This window comes from Poecilia formosa, unplaced genomic scaffold, assembly GCF_000485575.1.
Source record: "Poecilia formosa unplaced genomic scaffold, Poecilia_formosa-5.1.2 Scaffold33, whole genome shotgun sequence".
In the NCBI taxonomy this organism is placed as follows: Eukaryota; Metazoa; Chordata; class Actinopteri; order Cyprinodontiformes; family Poeciliidae; genus Poecilia; species Poecilia formosa.
The window spans coordinates 2,453,644-2,465,884 of record NW_006799972.1 but is presented as its reverse complement, the minus strand read 5'-3'; the positions used below and the strand labels follow the sequence as shown (position 1 = coordinate 2,465,884).

The following is a 12,241-nucleotide window of genomic DNA, read 5'->3' as shown; positions in this document are numbered from 1 at the left end:
CCAACTCAAACTAATTGAAATACTTTCCTTTTTGCAAAAGGTGTTTGCTATTTTACCTTCTGCATGATTAACTCTGGAGGGTGCACAGGTGCATCTCAAGACATAAAATATAATCCAAGAGTAAGATTATTTTTGCAAGTCAATCCAAAAAGTTAAACATTTACTTCTCATTTAAGTTTAAACAGTTTTTGTTTTCGTTCACTTCAATTATTATGTCTTACAGTTTTTGACCGGAATGTTTTTCAAGATCCCCCTAAAAGCATTTTTCCCTTTAGAAATATGGGCCTACTGGAAATACTGTCCATGTACGGCACACAGTGTATGCTCTCAATATCTAGTGGCTCTTTGTACATTATTACTGCATCAGGAAGACATGATAGAGAGGCAATAAGCCTAAGGCACAGTTTATGTATTCAGACAGCCCATATAAATCTTCCTAAAACTCTTGAATGGGGTTTGCTCTATGATCTTCTCAAGTTATAATTAGCATATTTTAAGTAACTGGCCTAATTTGCAAAAAATAGAGGATTTGTAAATATGTTAACTGCCAAAACAGATCAAGAAAAACATGTATGTCAGAATAAAATGTGTGGATCCTTCACGTTAAATCCAATATGGCCGTGTTTTCAATGGACCAGCGGGAGTTCTTTAACTGCATGGCCAGCGCTTTGAACCCCATCCATTCACATGTCGTGTCCTCAGTGCAAGACAGTGAATCCAATGTTTACCTCAGAGTGTTAAGCTCTGTGTGACTATAAAGAAGAAAGGTCTGCATAGGAAGAATTTAAATATATGATAAGAAATGCTGTTGATGCACGTGTGTGCACATGAACCGGTAGCGAGAAATAAAGGTTGACCGTGTACTTCTGCATTTCATAAACAGAGGCGTCATCTTCTGTCAACATAACCTTTATAAACGTTAAAATAATTCAAGAAAAAATAAAATGCACCTTCCTTAATTCTCTAGTTAAAGAACTGTACTATTAGTCTTTATCACACAAGATACATTTGTTTTTTTTTCTTTTTTCTGAAATGCCTTTCACATTTTTTGACTCCTTCTCCTGCACTTTCTCCTGATTCGAGCCCCCCTTCCTGTAAACAGAGGAGCGGTGTCAGAGCAGAAATCAATTCAAGGACATGTCCTTAGGCAGGTTCATAATGGCGTCGTGCTGAAGCCCGGTGCAGAGATCTGCTTCAAGAGTGGCGGCCAATGGCAGGTCTACTGAAATGAGATGTCTGACTGACCTGCTACTGAAACTACTTGGGAATACAGTCACTTCGAAGAACCGAGAAATATTTTTACACTTCTAGTTGGGTGGCCGTGAGCTCAAAAGACAGAGAAAGATTGTTTTCCATCACAAAAGCTTTTATTAAGCATTAATTTAACAAAGTATGGAATTACATTACAAGCTAAACGTAAACATGACAGTACGTTTCTGCTTAACGTGCAAACATAGAAGAACTTTCACAGAATAAAGGACAAGGAACTCACAGTGTAGATGTTAAAACAAATAGTTCTGAAAAGATGCAAATAAAAGAAGATAAATAATAATAATAATAATAATAATAATAATAATAATAAAAAAATACCAGTGTCATCAAGTTATAATACATTAGACGGACTGAGACACAAGAGCAGCACAATGTGCTAAAAGCTGGAAAAGATTTCCAAGGAGAAACTTTCAGAGACAAATACACATCCCTTTTCCTCCTCTGCCTGCATTCGACCTGCTTCGACTGCTCAGTATTAGCTACAATCATGAGCCATTCATGCAAAAAGCTATCGAGCACCAAAGTGCATCTGACATTTCCTATTCAGGCTTTACATGTCCCCAGCTGCTGTCCAGAGTTCATAAAGTCTACAATCTTTCCTCACTTGCGTCCCCCATCAACCGTGATACGAATCACTCACACAGTGAGCAGTTTGCATCGAAACAAAGTGCACATGCCTTTTTTTTTTTTTTTTTCCCCAGATGTGTGACTCAAATTCTGGCTAATATCAGGGTAAAAATCAAGCAAATCCAACCGACATCCACAATTACTGCAAGACTAAACATAATAACATGTTCCAGCTCTACAATTAGACTTGTGTGTTAATTGACTGAGAGAACTTCCTATAATTTTGCAGCATCGAATGACTGAACCATTTGTACCAATAAGGATTGGAAATGCTTCAAAAATACACAGAACACCAATAGGAAGACATTCAGCGTGAAACACGGACACAATTACATACACGGTAACATATTTCTGTGTTTTGATGCAAATTATGATGTTTACATACAGGTGAGTGTCTAATGAAACCTCAGGCCCTTTTGTTGACTCTATGATCGGGATGCACCGAGAACAACATCGAGCTAAAACTGACTTGTGCACGTTTATTACAATTTAGTACCACGAGAAAGGAGAATGTGAAAAGTCATTCAAGTTAAGAAGCCCCATCAGATTTTTCTAACATAGAAAATCCGATCAGGTGGCGGTGAAAGTCTTCGATGTAAGAAATTCACTTTTTGTTGGCTGGGATATATATATATATTTGGTGTTTCTATCTATTTGTTATCTCACCTTTGAAAATCAAAGGTGAGATATTACACCGCTTGACCAACGAGTACACATAGGCGGACAACGCGTTGTTTTCAACAATGCATAACAGAATCTGGCATGACTAGACCTTTTATATCCACAGCAATTTGCAGCTATGTACATAATAAAGATGTGTGGTAGCAAATGTCACTGAGTCTCCCTCGCACCTCATCAGAGCCAATTATTAGCCTCAGTCTTTGGGTGCTGACATGTGTCAAAAGTTGAAGACCAACACCACCAACGGATTCATAGTGGGAACAGCTCCAAACCCCAAGCTAAGTGGTTACAGGAATAGCCTTCATCCACATTCCGGGCTCTTCCAGTGGAAAAACTTTCCTCTGAGGCCCCGGGGGATGTAAATAAAGGCCAAGGTGATGTTCAGACTACACTCAGAGGACTGGAATTAAAAGCACGCCGAGTGTTCCTCCTCCTCCTCTGCTTCCTGTTGTTTCAAGCATTAACATTCCAGAGGAAAGAGCAAAGTGGGTATCTGCATTCAAGTTTATTTACAAGCTGTTGTGCACACCATGCACAGGGGACCAAGTTAAAAAGAATTCAATAAAAAATATATATCTGCAGGTCCAATTTATGTTGGAAACAAACCCACGGCATGGATCAGATGAATCCGTGACTACGGCATGAAAAACAAGCGGTGAGACGAGCTGCAGAAATAAATAACGGCTGACATTGTTTGGTCATTCCTGTGAAGTGCAAAGGGACAGCGTCCTTGCAAAGTGATGACTATCGAGTACCTTTACAGCAGCAGAAGCTGTTTAAAAGCAGGCGTCTGTAGTAGCTACTTTGTCTACAGACAAAACTGCCTTGTGGAAACAACGCGAACAGTGCAATCGAGAATCTAAAATATTTCCATCTGTGAATATACAATAAAACGCTTTTGTTTGAATGTAAAAATAATTACTATAAATACCATCTGCTCCATCGCCACCGCTGACCTGAAGAGGAGGAAGTACGTAAATAAAGTGAGGTAAACTTAACTGCTCACACGGCCTCTGCATACGTTTTCCTGATTGGAAGAACAACCATGTCGGAGCAGCGCAGTCGGTGGGAAGAAACATTTTCAAGACAGCAATGTAAGAAGAAGTGGTTCCCATCGTGTATAAACACAACCCTATTAAAAGAATTGCACTGTTTTGTTGTCTGGAAATAATATCGAATTAATGCTACAGATTAAAATAACATGAAGGCAAATTATTACAACCCAACTAACGTCCCGCCTCACCCCCCAACCCAGCCAGCATTCACATGTAGAGCACATTCAAGAAGGACCTGTGCTGAATAATGGGTCCCAAATGGGATTGTCTACAGCTTTGATGCATCTATATGGGTCCTAGATGGATTTCTAAAATTGAAATAGTTTTCTTAATAATAATTCGAAATCCAGCTAAATGCCTTCATGGTTCTCATCTTAGGTTCCAGACAAGTAGCCAATTGTACACTAGGGTCCACTTAAAACTAGGCTTGTGCAATAACTGTACCATTTACTATCTGGGGGGTGGAGGGGGGCTGTAATAAGAGTTGTGATTAAATATGGTAACTATATCAAGGTCATCTTAAAAAAAACCCCAGTAGGATTGGTATTCTTATCTTTGTACTTTGAGAATGTTTGAGCTAAAAGGCCTCAAAGAGTCACAAATAAAACTTTAAAGTCTTTAGTTTCCAAACCAGCCACAGTAAGATTCACATGGCGACCAAACACAAATGCTGGCTGGATACATCGCTTGATAACTATTTAATAGTTAGTTTTCTCCAAAAGGGTGACAATATTGCACAAAAATAACATATATTTCAAATAGAATAAGGCTTTTTTTTGATAGAATCTCATAGGAAATTATTATTTAGTACATAAAATATCTTTTTCATATTAATATCTCTGATGTTTATATAATATACGTTAAATTATTTAATTTAGATTTTGTCCCCCGTTTCAGCGGAGGTGTCCAAAGACTGCAGGAGATCACTGAGGGACTCCGGACCCAGACAGCTATGCAGTAAGGCTTTCTGTTTACCGTTAAATCTATAAGCACGCTACACAAAAATGCAAAATCGAAGCAGCTAAATGTTACAACCTCTCCTGACGTGAGTAGTAAAGCCTGAAGCTGGCGTTTTCCGTGGCATATTACATCATTTGAGCATGACACCCCCCAACCCCGTCCCCCAAAGGGCACCAAGCTTCACCGAGCCCTGACATCAAAGCAAAAAAAAAAAAAAAAATATATATATATATATATATATCAGACTGCATCCCCGCCCCTCCTGCTGGGCCCCTGTCAGGCTCAACCAGTCAATGTAATGTCATCACAACAGGGCAGCTGTTTGGAAATAGCATGGGTCAATATTTTCTGTCACAGCATGTTAGTGGCTGATTATGACAGAAGAAATGAATCCAAACATTTAACAGGCTACAGTCGTTACATTAAGGTCTACCCGGAGATCATTACGCGCAGATAACGCACTTAATCGGGTGCGTAAAATCGGAGCCCCATCACTCAGATAAAGTGGATCCAACCATTTTCCCACTCCCGAGGTGGCGACATCTTTAGCCGATGGCGACGCACCTTGTAGTTGTTCCCGTTGTTATTGTCCCAGAATTCGTGTCCGCCGACACAGTATTTAATGGCGAACTGCAAGGTGCCCCCGTTATCTAAGTAGGTGGGCATGACAATCTTGAAGCTGAACTTGTCAGTGACGCCGTCGCTCGAGTCTGGAACGTAGGTGGCCAAGCTGTCCATGAAGGTTATCCAGTTGTTCAGGGAATAGCGCAAAGAGACGCTCTTCTCAAAGGCCAGATTCAAGACGCGCACAAAGCCGGAGAGGGTGAAGTCGTCCGTTTGCACCGTCTCCAGCAGCACCTTCACCTCTCTGACTTTCTGCTCGAAGTCAGGTAGCGTGCCTGGGTTTGTGAACTGCAGCTCCATGAACACGGACTGCGCGGGAGCGCGGGGGAACTTTGTGTCAAGGTGATGGAGCGTCGCCTTGGGCAGCTTCGCCAAAATGCGCTCCGGCACCTCCGGGTCGTCCGCATCGTCGAAGTGCTTCACACTGATGAGCTCCAAGCCCAGGGAGTCAGCGAAGCGCACCTTTTTCTGACTGGTCGGACTTCTGCTGCGTGCGATCTCCAACTTCGCTCTCTCCATAGGCGTAGGGAGCGATTTGCACCTGCGGCGGAGATTCGGGCTCTGCGGGGTCTTGAGAAAAATCTCCCTGCCCCGTGGCCTCTCGTCCACCACCGGGTTCTCCATGGGTTCACACGAGCCGTTCATCACATCACACTCCTCTCCATCCTCCAGTCTCGGGTTGGCCGCGGTCAGGCTTCCGAAGAGCCCCGCAATGCAGCTGTAGTTCCTCGGGAGGCAGTTCTTCGGAGGCAGCATTTCCACGGATGGGACGCACACACTGGGGCTTTGCTTGAGCGCCAGGGCGACCTGCACTGCAGAACCGAGCTGGTCGTGATGAAGTACACCCGGCGAGTCAAGACATACAGTGCTCAGGTATCAGTGTCCCCCTCGCGGATAGGTGCTCCTGTTGCGTCAGACGCTGACACTCCGCAGCTCTGGACCAATTAACCGAGCGATTGTTGTTCCGCAGCTGAGAGCTGGACTGCAGCTGCGGGGAGACGGCAACTCGAGCTCACGTTCTGCTCAATGAAAAGCAGAAACAGAGAAAGAGAGAGAGAGAGAGAGGAAGAGCAAGTAAAAATCGTCAGTAACAGCCACTTGCATTTTAAAGAAGTAAGCTAGCATTCCTTTCAGAGAGCTACCTTGCATGAATTGAGCGTACTGACGTACACGACAGCCTACGTGCAGAAGTTCACGTATCAACTGACCAAAATGGTTTCCTCCTTCTGAAGCAACAAAACCTGTTAACTTCCCCGTTATTAAACGCAGCTCCGCCCAAACACATACGCAGTTCAAAAATATATTATTCACATCTAAAGGAGCTTTCTGCTCTGTTCGAGAGTTCCCGACGCATGCGTAAATCCAAACTCATAAAATTAGTTTTGTATTTAATTGAACTGTTTGATTAGCCTGCCGCCTGACATTCACCCCTCACATGCTGTCGGTGTAGTAATTGTATATTCTAGTTGCTGAGGTTATTGCTGCCCTTCCGTGGTCCCAACGTCACGCTCTCCCCGTTACCATGACGACGACACCGCTGCTCTCTGAAGGCATTCACAACTTCCTCCGCTGCAGTTCAGGAGTAAACACATCTAGTAACGGCATGCTATTCTGAGAGGTTAGTGGACTGACGCACTCAAAATGTTAAAAGGAGTCAGTGTGAGTGTTTTTGGTGAGTTTGGTTAGTAAAAGCTTTGGAATTGTATCTTGTGTTAACCGAAACAGCACTTGATTATACATATCGCATATCAACTCCTAAGACGCACCACAAGTTAACAATGACGAGGAGGAGCAACACAAATATGACAAGGCAGCAATAGACATAGAAGACTTGGAGTCAAAGCTTTTGGAGATGCCAGAGAGGAAACATATCGATGCCCTCCTAGATATTAGCGAGCAGAGCTTCATGAGAGACCTAGAACCACATGAGTGGCATTGTTACCCCGGTTGGGAACATGCTGTAAGTAATCTTTATGCTTTTAAAGAGTATATTTGTGAAAATGCGTGTCCCCTGTCCTTCTGCTTGTCACATCTAAATGCTTCAAACTATGACATAATGATACCTTGACTTTCAAATTACAGTTTCTGAGAAAAAAAGGTTACCCAAACCAATCTGAATCTATGTTAAAAGATTTATCACTTTTTTTTTTGTTTGTTTTATTGACTTTCCACACTTAAGCGTGACTTCTCTCACATCAGGTTGGTTAAACCTTAAAATAGCCAGTTTTCAGTTGCTGAGCATCAGCAGATTTCTTAGTTATTTATTAGTTTTTTTGAAACTCCAGCTATGCTTCAAGCCTTTTAACAACCTCTCCCCTGGATTAAGTTCCAAAGTTTGGCCTGATAATTTTCCAACACTAACACCAGTCCTTTACAGGTCTGTGGCTTTTTTTGTGTACTTACTGCTTGGTGTACTTTCTTTTCAAACCACTTAAACACTTCCTCAAGACTAATGAAAGCCAGAGGGCTGAAAGGGGATTTTCTGCCAGTGGTTGTGCTCAAAACGCTGCAGATGTAATTTTGTAATTCTTTCAATTATTTTTTAAAATACTTTGTCAGATTACATACCTCGAGCCAAGATCTTATTTTTCTTGTTTATCTGCTTTAGTCCTGGAGAATCTGTCATAATCTAAATCGGCTAGAGAAAAAAAATAAATAAATCTAAGTGATAGTCTGACTTGTGTATCTCCAAAAAATAAATAATACAATTTTTAACTAAACCTGGTTGACATTTTCACTTCATCTGGTGAACAATTAGTGAATCCCTAGTTGTTATCCCCTGCGCATTTTAGATAAATATATAAATCAATAATTGTCCATTGCTTGCATTATTAGATCAAAGATAGAAATACATGTATGCACCTTTGAAAGATATGGATATTTATATTTAACTATAAGTTATTATTTAAATAGGAGAGGGCCAAGGGGTTACAGGAAATTATTAAAATGACCAAAATGCATTTACACTATTAAAACCTTCACTTGGCAACACTCGTGCTTTGAAAAGTTTCATACATCATTTCTTTTCGTTGGAGTAATTTATTTCATAGGTTTTATGTCTAGACATAAAACTATTGCTCAGTTTAATCTCAAATCTGGTTTTACAACAGGTCCACGGTTGGGACAGAGTCTCTCCTTTGTGCTGCGTAATGATGAATCAGAAGGGCCAGGACATGGCAAAGCAAAAGGAGGCTGAAAGCCCGGCCACTTCGGGGACCAACCGAACGCCCCCTAAAGTAGGCAGCACAGCCAGCCTGATGGAGCAGCACTGCAAGCCGAATACGGGCCAGCCTAACGTAAAGGAAGCCGCATCGCCGAACCATCAACTAGGACCTCAAGATCAAGCAACGTCACCTCGCCACAGTGCCACTCAGAAATCTGTACCCGGTTCCTCGGAGAAGAAATGGGTGGCACGAGAGACAAGTCCAGTGCTTCGCCACACCTCACAATCTTCTCCGCCAGAGAGCAAATCCTCGAAAGCTCAGAAGCACACTGTTAGGCACGACGTCACAATGGTTCCCATCAAAAACTTCAAATTTTTACCTCCCATCAGTTCACTCCAGAAAGACAACAAAGGCAAGAAGACGGCAGATGCAAAAAGTCTTTGCAGGCTCGAGAAGGGGATCAAAGCAACTCGGACAGGACTGAATGCTACGGCTAACTTAGAGCGTCCCGTTTCCTCCTCTTCCTCAAATGACAGCCATCAGCAGCGCCAGCAAAGCCCCAACTTGTCCCTCAGTGGTTGTGTTTCTGTCCCAAACAGGAGGAAATCATCCATATCTCCCAGAATGGACACATTGCATCCCACGGTGTACTCTCTGGGGAAGAACATGCCACGAGGCATGATTCAACCCCTGGTGCCTGCCAAGAGTCTGCTCATCTAGGAATAAGAACTTTGTGTGTTGCGAGGCTTTTGGAACAAACGTCTCATCACTGACGGTTAAATTCAATCAAATAAATGCATGGAAAGTTTAAGTGTTTTATTATACACCGACGGTCCTTTTTCAGTGCTTCCGATGGCTCCACACTGACTGTTTCTGTTGGTTATAATGAATTTTGTGTGCACAGCTATTATATTTCATACCTATTTAGGCGTTAAATGCAATCTGAAACCACCAATGTGTCTGGTGAGCGGAGCACAATATCTGCTGTCCCAGTGCAGTGGAATATAATGCTATTTTAAGTTGTGTTGAGAGTTGAAGATGAGCTGCAGAGGGAATTAAGGTTAATGATAGCATATATATATATTTAAGTACACCGAGGAAATATTATGCACTAAATTTAATTGTTTGCCATTTTAAAGGCATTAGAATAATACTCATTTTTACAGTTTGTGCCTCTCAAGACTAGTAAATTAGATCAATAACTATAAAAATGTTTTTTCGGATTGAATAGGTCATCCACATTTGCTTCCTTAAGAACCATCTGGCACCATTAACAGTTAGACAGCTGCTGATGATGAAGCTGTGGCAAGCTGTAGGAGGAAAGCAATATGTTTGCTGCTTTCCATATCCTTAATATCTACTACAAGCAATAATCAACAGGAACAAAATGGTCTAAATTAGCCTCTGAGAGCCGACAGTGACAACTGCTCCACTGCGACTGGTTTAAGATATTTTCTAAATTCTGGAACATTACCAGTACCGGTGCAGTTGTAATCGACATAGGTGTCATAAAAATAACACGTTTGCAAAATACCTTTATAACACAAAATAAATACAAAATGCTTCCTTCCCATCTGCAGTTATGTTTGAAAAGACAAAGAACATTTCCTTTAAAGGACACCCTGCCAACCGAATGGGTTTTCTTTACTAGGCGAATGTAAAAATGTTTTAATGAATCAAACAAAACATTAAAAAAATACCTCAAAGAAACAAGCAAAAAAACAAAAAGAAAGATAAAGACAGGAGGAATGTGAACAAGAAACAGCTACTTAATATGTAAACCTGCATACCACATCCTTTGGTCCAAGCTGTATTTTTCCTCTAATTTCTTCCCATAAGTGCTTTAACAGCTGTTCTTGTTACCTGGCAGCAATGCAAAGAGACCCAATGAAAAGTCCAACTCACTTCCTGATTCAGTTTGTGGCTTTATTAAATATTATATTAAAATCATCTAAACTTTAAAGCCACGCTGATCCTCTTGATGCCAACTAGGTGGTACAAATCAGTATGAACATTTGGTTAAGCTACATTGAAAATACTTTTATCATAATAGTAAAGGAAAATAGCTTTCAATTTTGGACTTTCAATTTAACAATTATTTTAATCTAACTTGCCAACTGTTTATTTCTATAACTCAGGCTATTGTCAGTTGTACTTAGTTTTATTTCAACAATTCAATTCAAATAGTCAAATTCATACAAATCCACTACCAAAAATGTAGTTTTCTAGAAAGAAATTATTAAATAAAATCAATAAGGAATGTTTTTTTTTTTAAGGACATATTGGAAAGCACGACTCTGGTGCTTTGATTTCCAAATAGAATGCCAATAAATAATATTCATCTTAAAAGAGGAGTTAACACAGAGCAATAAATTAACAACCGGTCAACTGTTAAGTTGTAGTCTTCAATCTATCAATGTGTGCAAAGCATTTCTACATATGATTAATTAATCATGTAATATTCTAATTTTCTGGGATTTGTTAGATACAAGCCAAATGAAAATGACCAGTAATACTGAAAAAAAAACCCCATCAGTGTGTGTAATACATCTACAAGTTTGACTTTTTGAATTGAATTACTGACATAATAAATCAGACTTTTAAAGGTTGAGTTTCACCCTAGAGCTGCAACACCCAACAGTCTAGAATTAAATATGCACAATGTCGTGTGCATATTCAATTCTAGACTAGATTGGAATTTCAGTCATTCTAATTTTTGCACAAAACAGCCTTGTTAAATCATTTGTTTGTAAGGTTTCCATTGTGCATCAGTCAACTACTTTAACATGCAGCTCTCACAAAGCGTTTTATGACTTCTTTAAACTTTTGAAAAAAAAGATAGCACAATTTTTTTCCCCCCAATATTTATTGACAACTGAAGAGTAGCTTCAACAAATAATCAAGGCAACCGATAACTACGCATTGAGGCAACTGAAGCTGAATTCCTCTAAACATAAATTGTGCATGCACTCCTTTCTACAGGGAGAAAATACTGTTGCTGATAATTCAGATCAACAAAGATTAAACATATTCTCTCTAAAGCAAGGCATTTGTCTGTTCCACTAAAGCTGGAAACAGCAATGCTGTGTTCTTCTGAATTCAAAAACCACAAACTAGAAGTCTAGATCTCAAAAACAATAAATAGTCAAATTTACAATGTGACAAAAAAAAAAACTAAAACAAAACAAAGAAAAAACTTAAGACAGGGAAATATCCATCATCATTTAGGATGTTGTGCAAAAAATGTAAATGAGTATGGTACACTTAGACACTGTGCTATTTTCTATACATTCTTCAGTTTCCAATTGTTTTTAAACTGTAACAACAAAACTACTTACCCATTAAATAATAAGATGGAAACTTATCTTATTATTGAAATGATGTGCTGAACAGCAATCATTTCCTACGACAAAATGATCAAATCCAACCAGAAATATTTTGGTACATCATGCAACCATGTTGATAACATTCCTCCTGAATTGACTACGCATGCAATGTTGGGACAAATGGATGCTGTAAATATGCTTGTCGTCCGTGTTTTCTCTAAAAGCAGCAAATTATTATGGGACAAAACCAAAGTTAATACCAGAATTAAGGCACAGACAAAACAAAACAAACAAACAAAAAAAGGCCTATAAGGTTATGTTCTCTTTTACAAACATAATCTATTCTGCTGTGAGGTAAAAAGTTCAATAGTATTTAAAAAGAAAAAAGAAATAAAATTTTGCCACTTTTGAACAAGACACAGAATTAAAAAGTTATCTCAAGGATATTACTTTCATTCTATCGAGTGGTAAACGTACAGTAACGGTGCTAATCCTAGGTCTAACTCACCTTTTACTGCACAGTGACAATACA

The 12,241-nt window shown here is 39.9% G+C and overlaps 2 protein-coding genes across 4 annotated transcripts; one reads left to right on the top strand and one right to left on the bottom strand.

Moving 5' to 3' along the window:
• Positions 1-1,345: 1,345 nt before the first annotated feature.
• Positions 1,346-6,630, bottom strand: LOC103136553 (protein phosphatase 1 regulatory subunit 3E). The gene is made up of 2 exons (XM_007549858.2): positions 6,362-6,630; positions 1,346-6,238 (listed from the first exon to the last, which is right to left on the bottom strand). The coding sequence occupies exon 2, from the start codon at positions 5,973-5,975 to the stop codon at positions 5,091-5,093; it is 885 nt and encodes a 294-aa protein (XP_007549920.1). The 5' UTR covers positions 5,976-6,238; positions 6,362-6,630; the 3' UTR covers positions 1,346-5,090.
• A 111-nt stretch (positions 6,631-6,741) lies between these two features.
• On the top strand, positions 6,742-9,207 carry LOC103136607 (uncharacterized). Of its 3 annotated transcripts, none has more exons than XM_016670363.1 (3): positions 6,742-6,837; positions 6,945-7,179; positions 8,330-9,207. In XM_016670363.1, exons 2-3 carry the CDS (start codon positions 7,072-7,074, stop codon positions 9,101-9,103), a joined length of 882 nt encoding a protein of 293 aa, XP_016525849.1. In that variant the 5' UTR covers positions 6,742-6,837; positions 6,945-7,071; the 3' UTR covers positions 9,104-9,207. The 3 variants fall into 3 exon arrangements, with proteins under 3 accessions (XP_016525849.1, XP_016525850.1, XP_007549988.1); XM_016670364.1 differs by having other exon boundaries at positions 6,746-6,837; positions 6,980-7,179; XM_007549926.2 differs by having other exon boundaries at positions 6,749-6,891; positions 6,980-7,179.
• The last annotated feature ends 3,034 nt before the right edge of the window (positions 9,208-12,241 follow it).

Bases quoted from the DNA above. Each gene is read 5' to 3' on its own strand.
- LOC103136553 (XM_007549858.2), bottom strand. From the start codon at position 5,975: ATGCTGCCTCCGAAGAACTGCCTCCCGAGGAACTACAGCTGCATTGCG.
- LOC103136607 (XM_007549926.2), top strand. From the start codon at position 6,861: ATGTTAAAAGGAGTCAGTGTGAGTGTTTTTG. The intron at 6,892-6,979 runs GTGAGTTTGGTT...TCAACTCCTAAG, and splicing joins AGTCAGTGTGAGTGTTTTTG to ACGCACCACAAGTTAACAAT. The intron at 7,180-8,329 runs GTAAGTAATCTT...GTTTTACAACAG, and splicing joins ACCCCGGTTGGGAACATGCT to GTCCACGGTTGGGACAGAGT.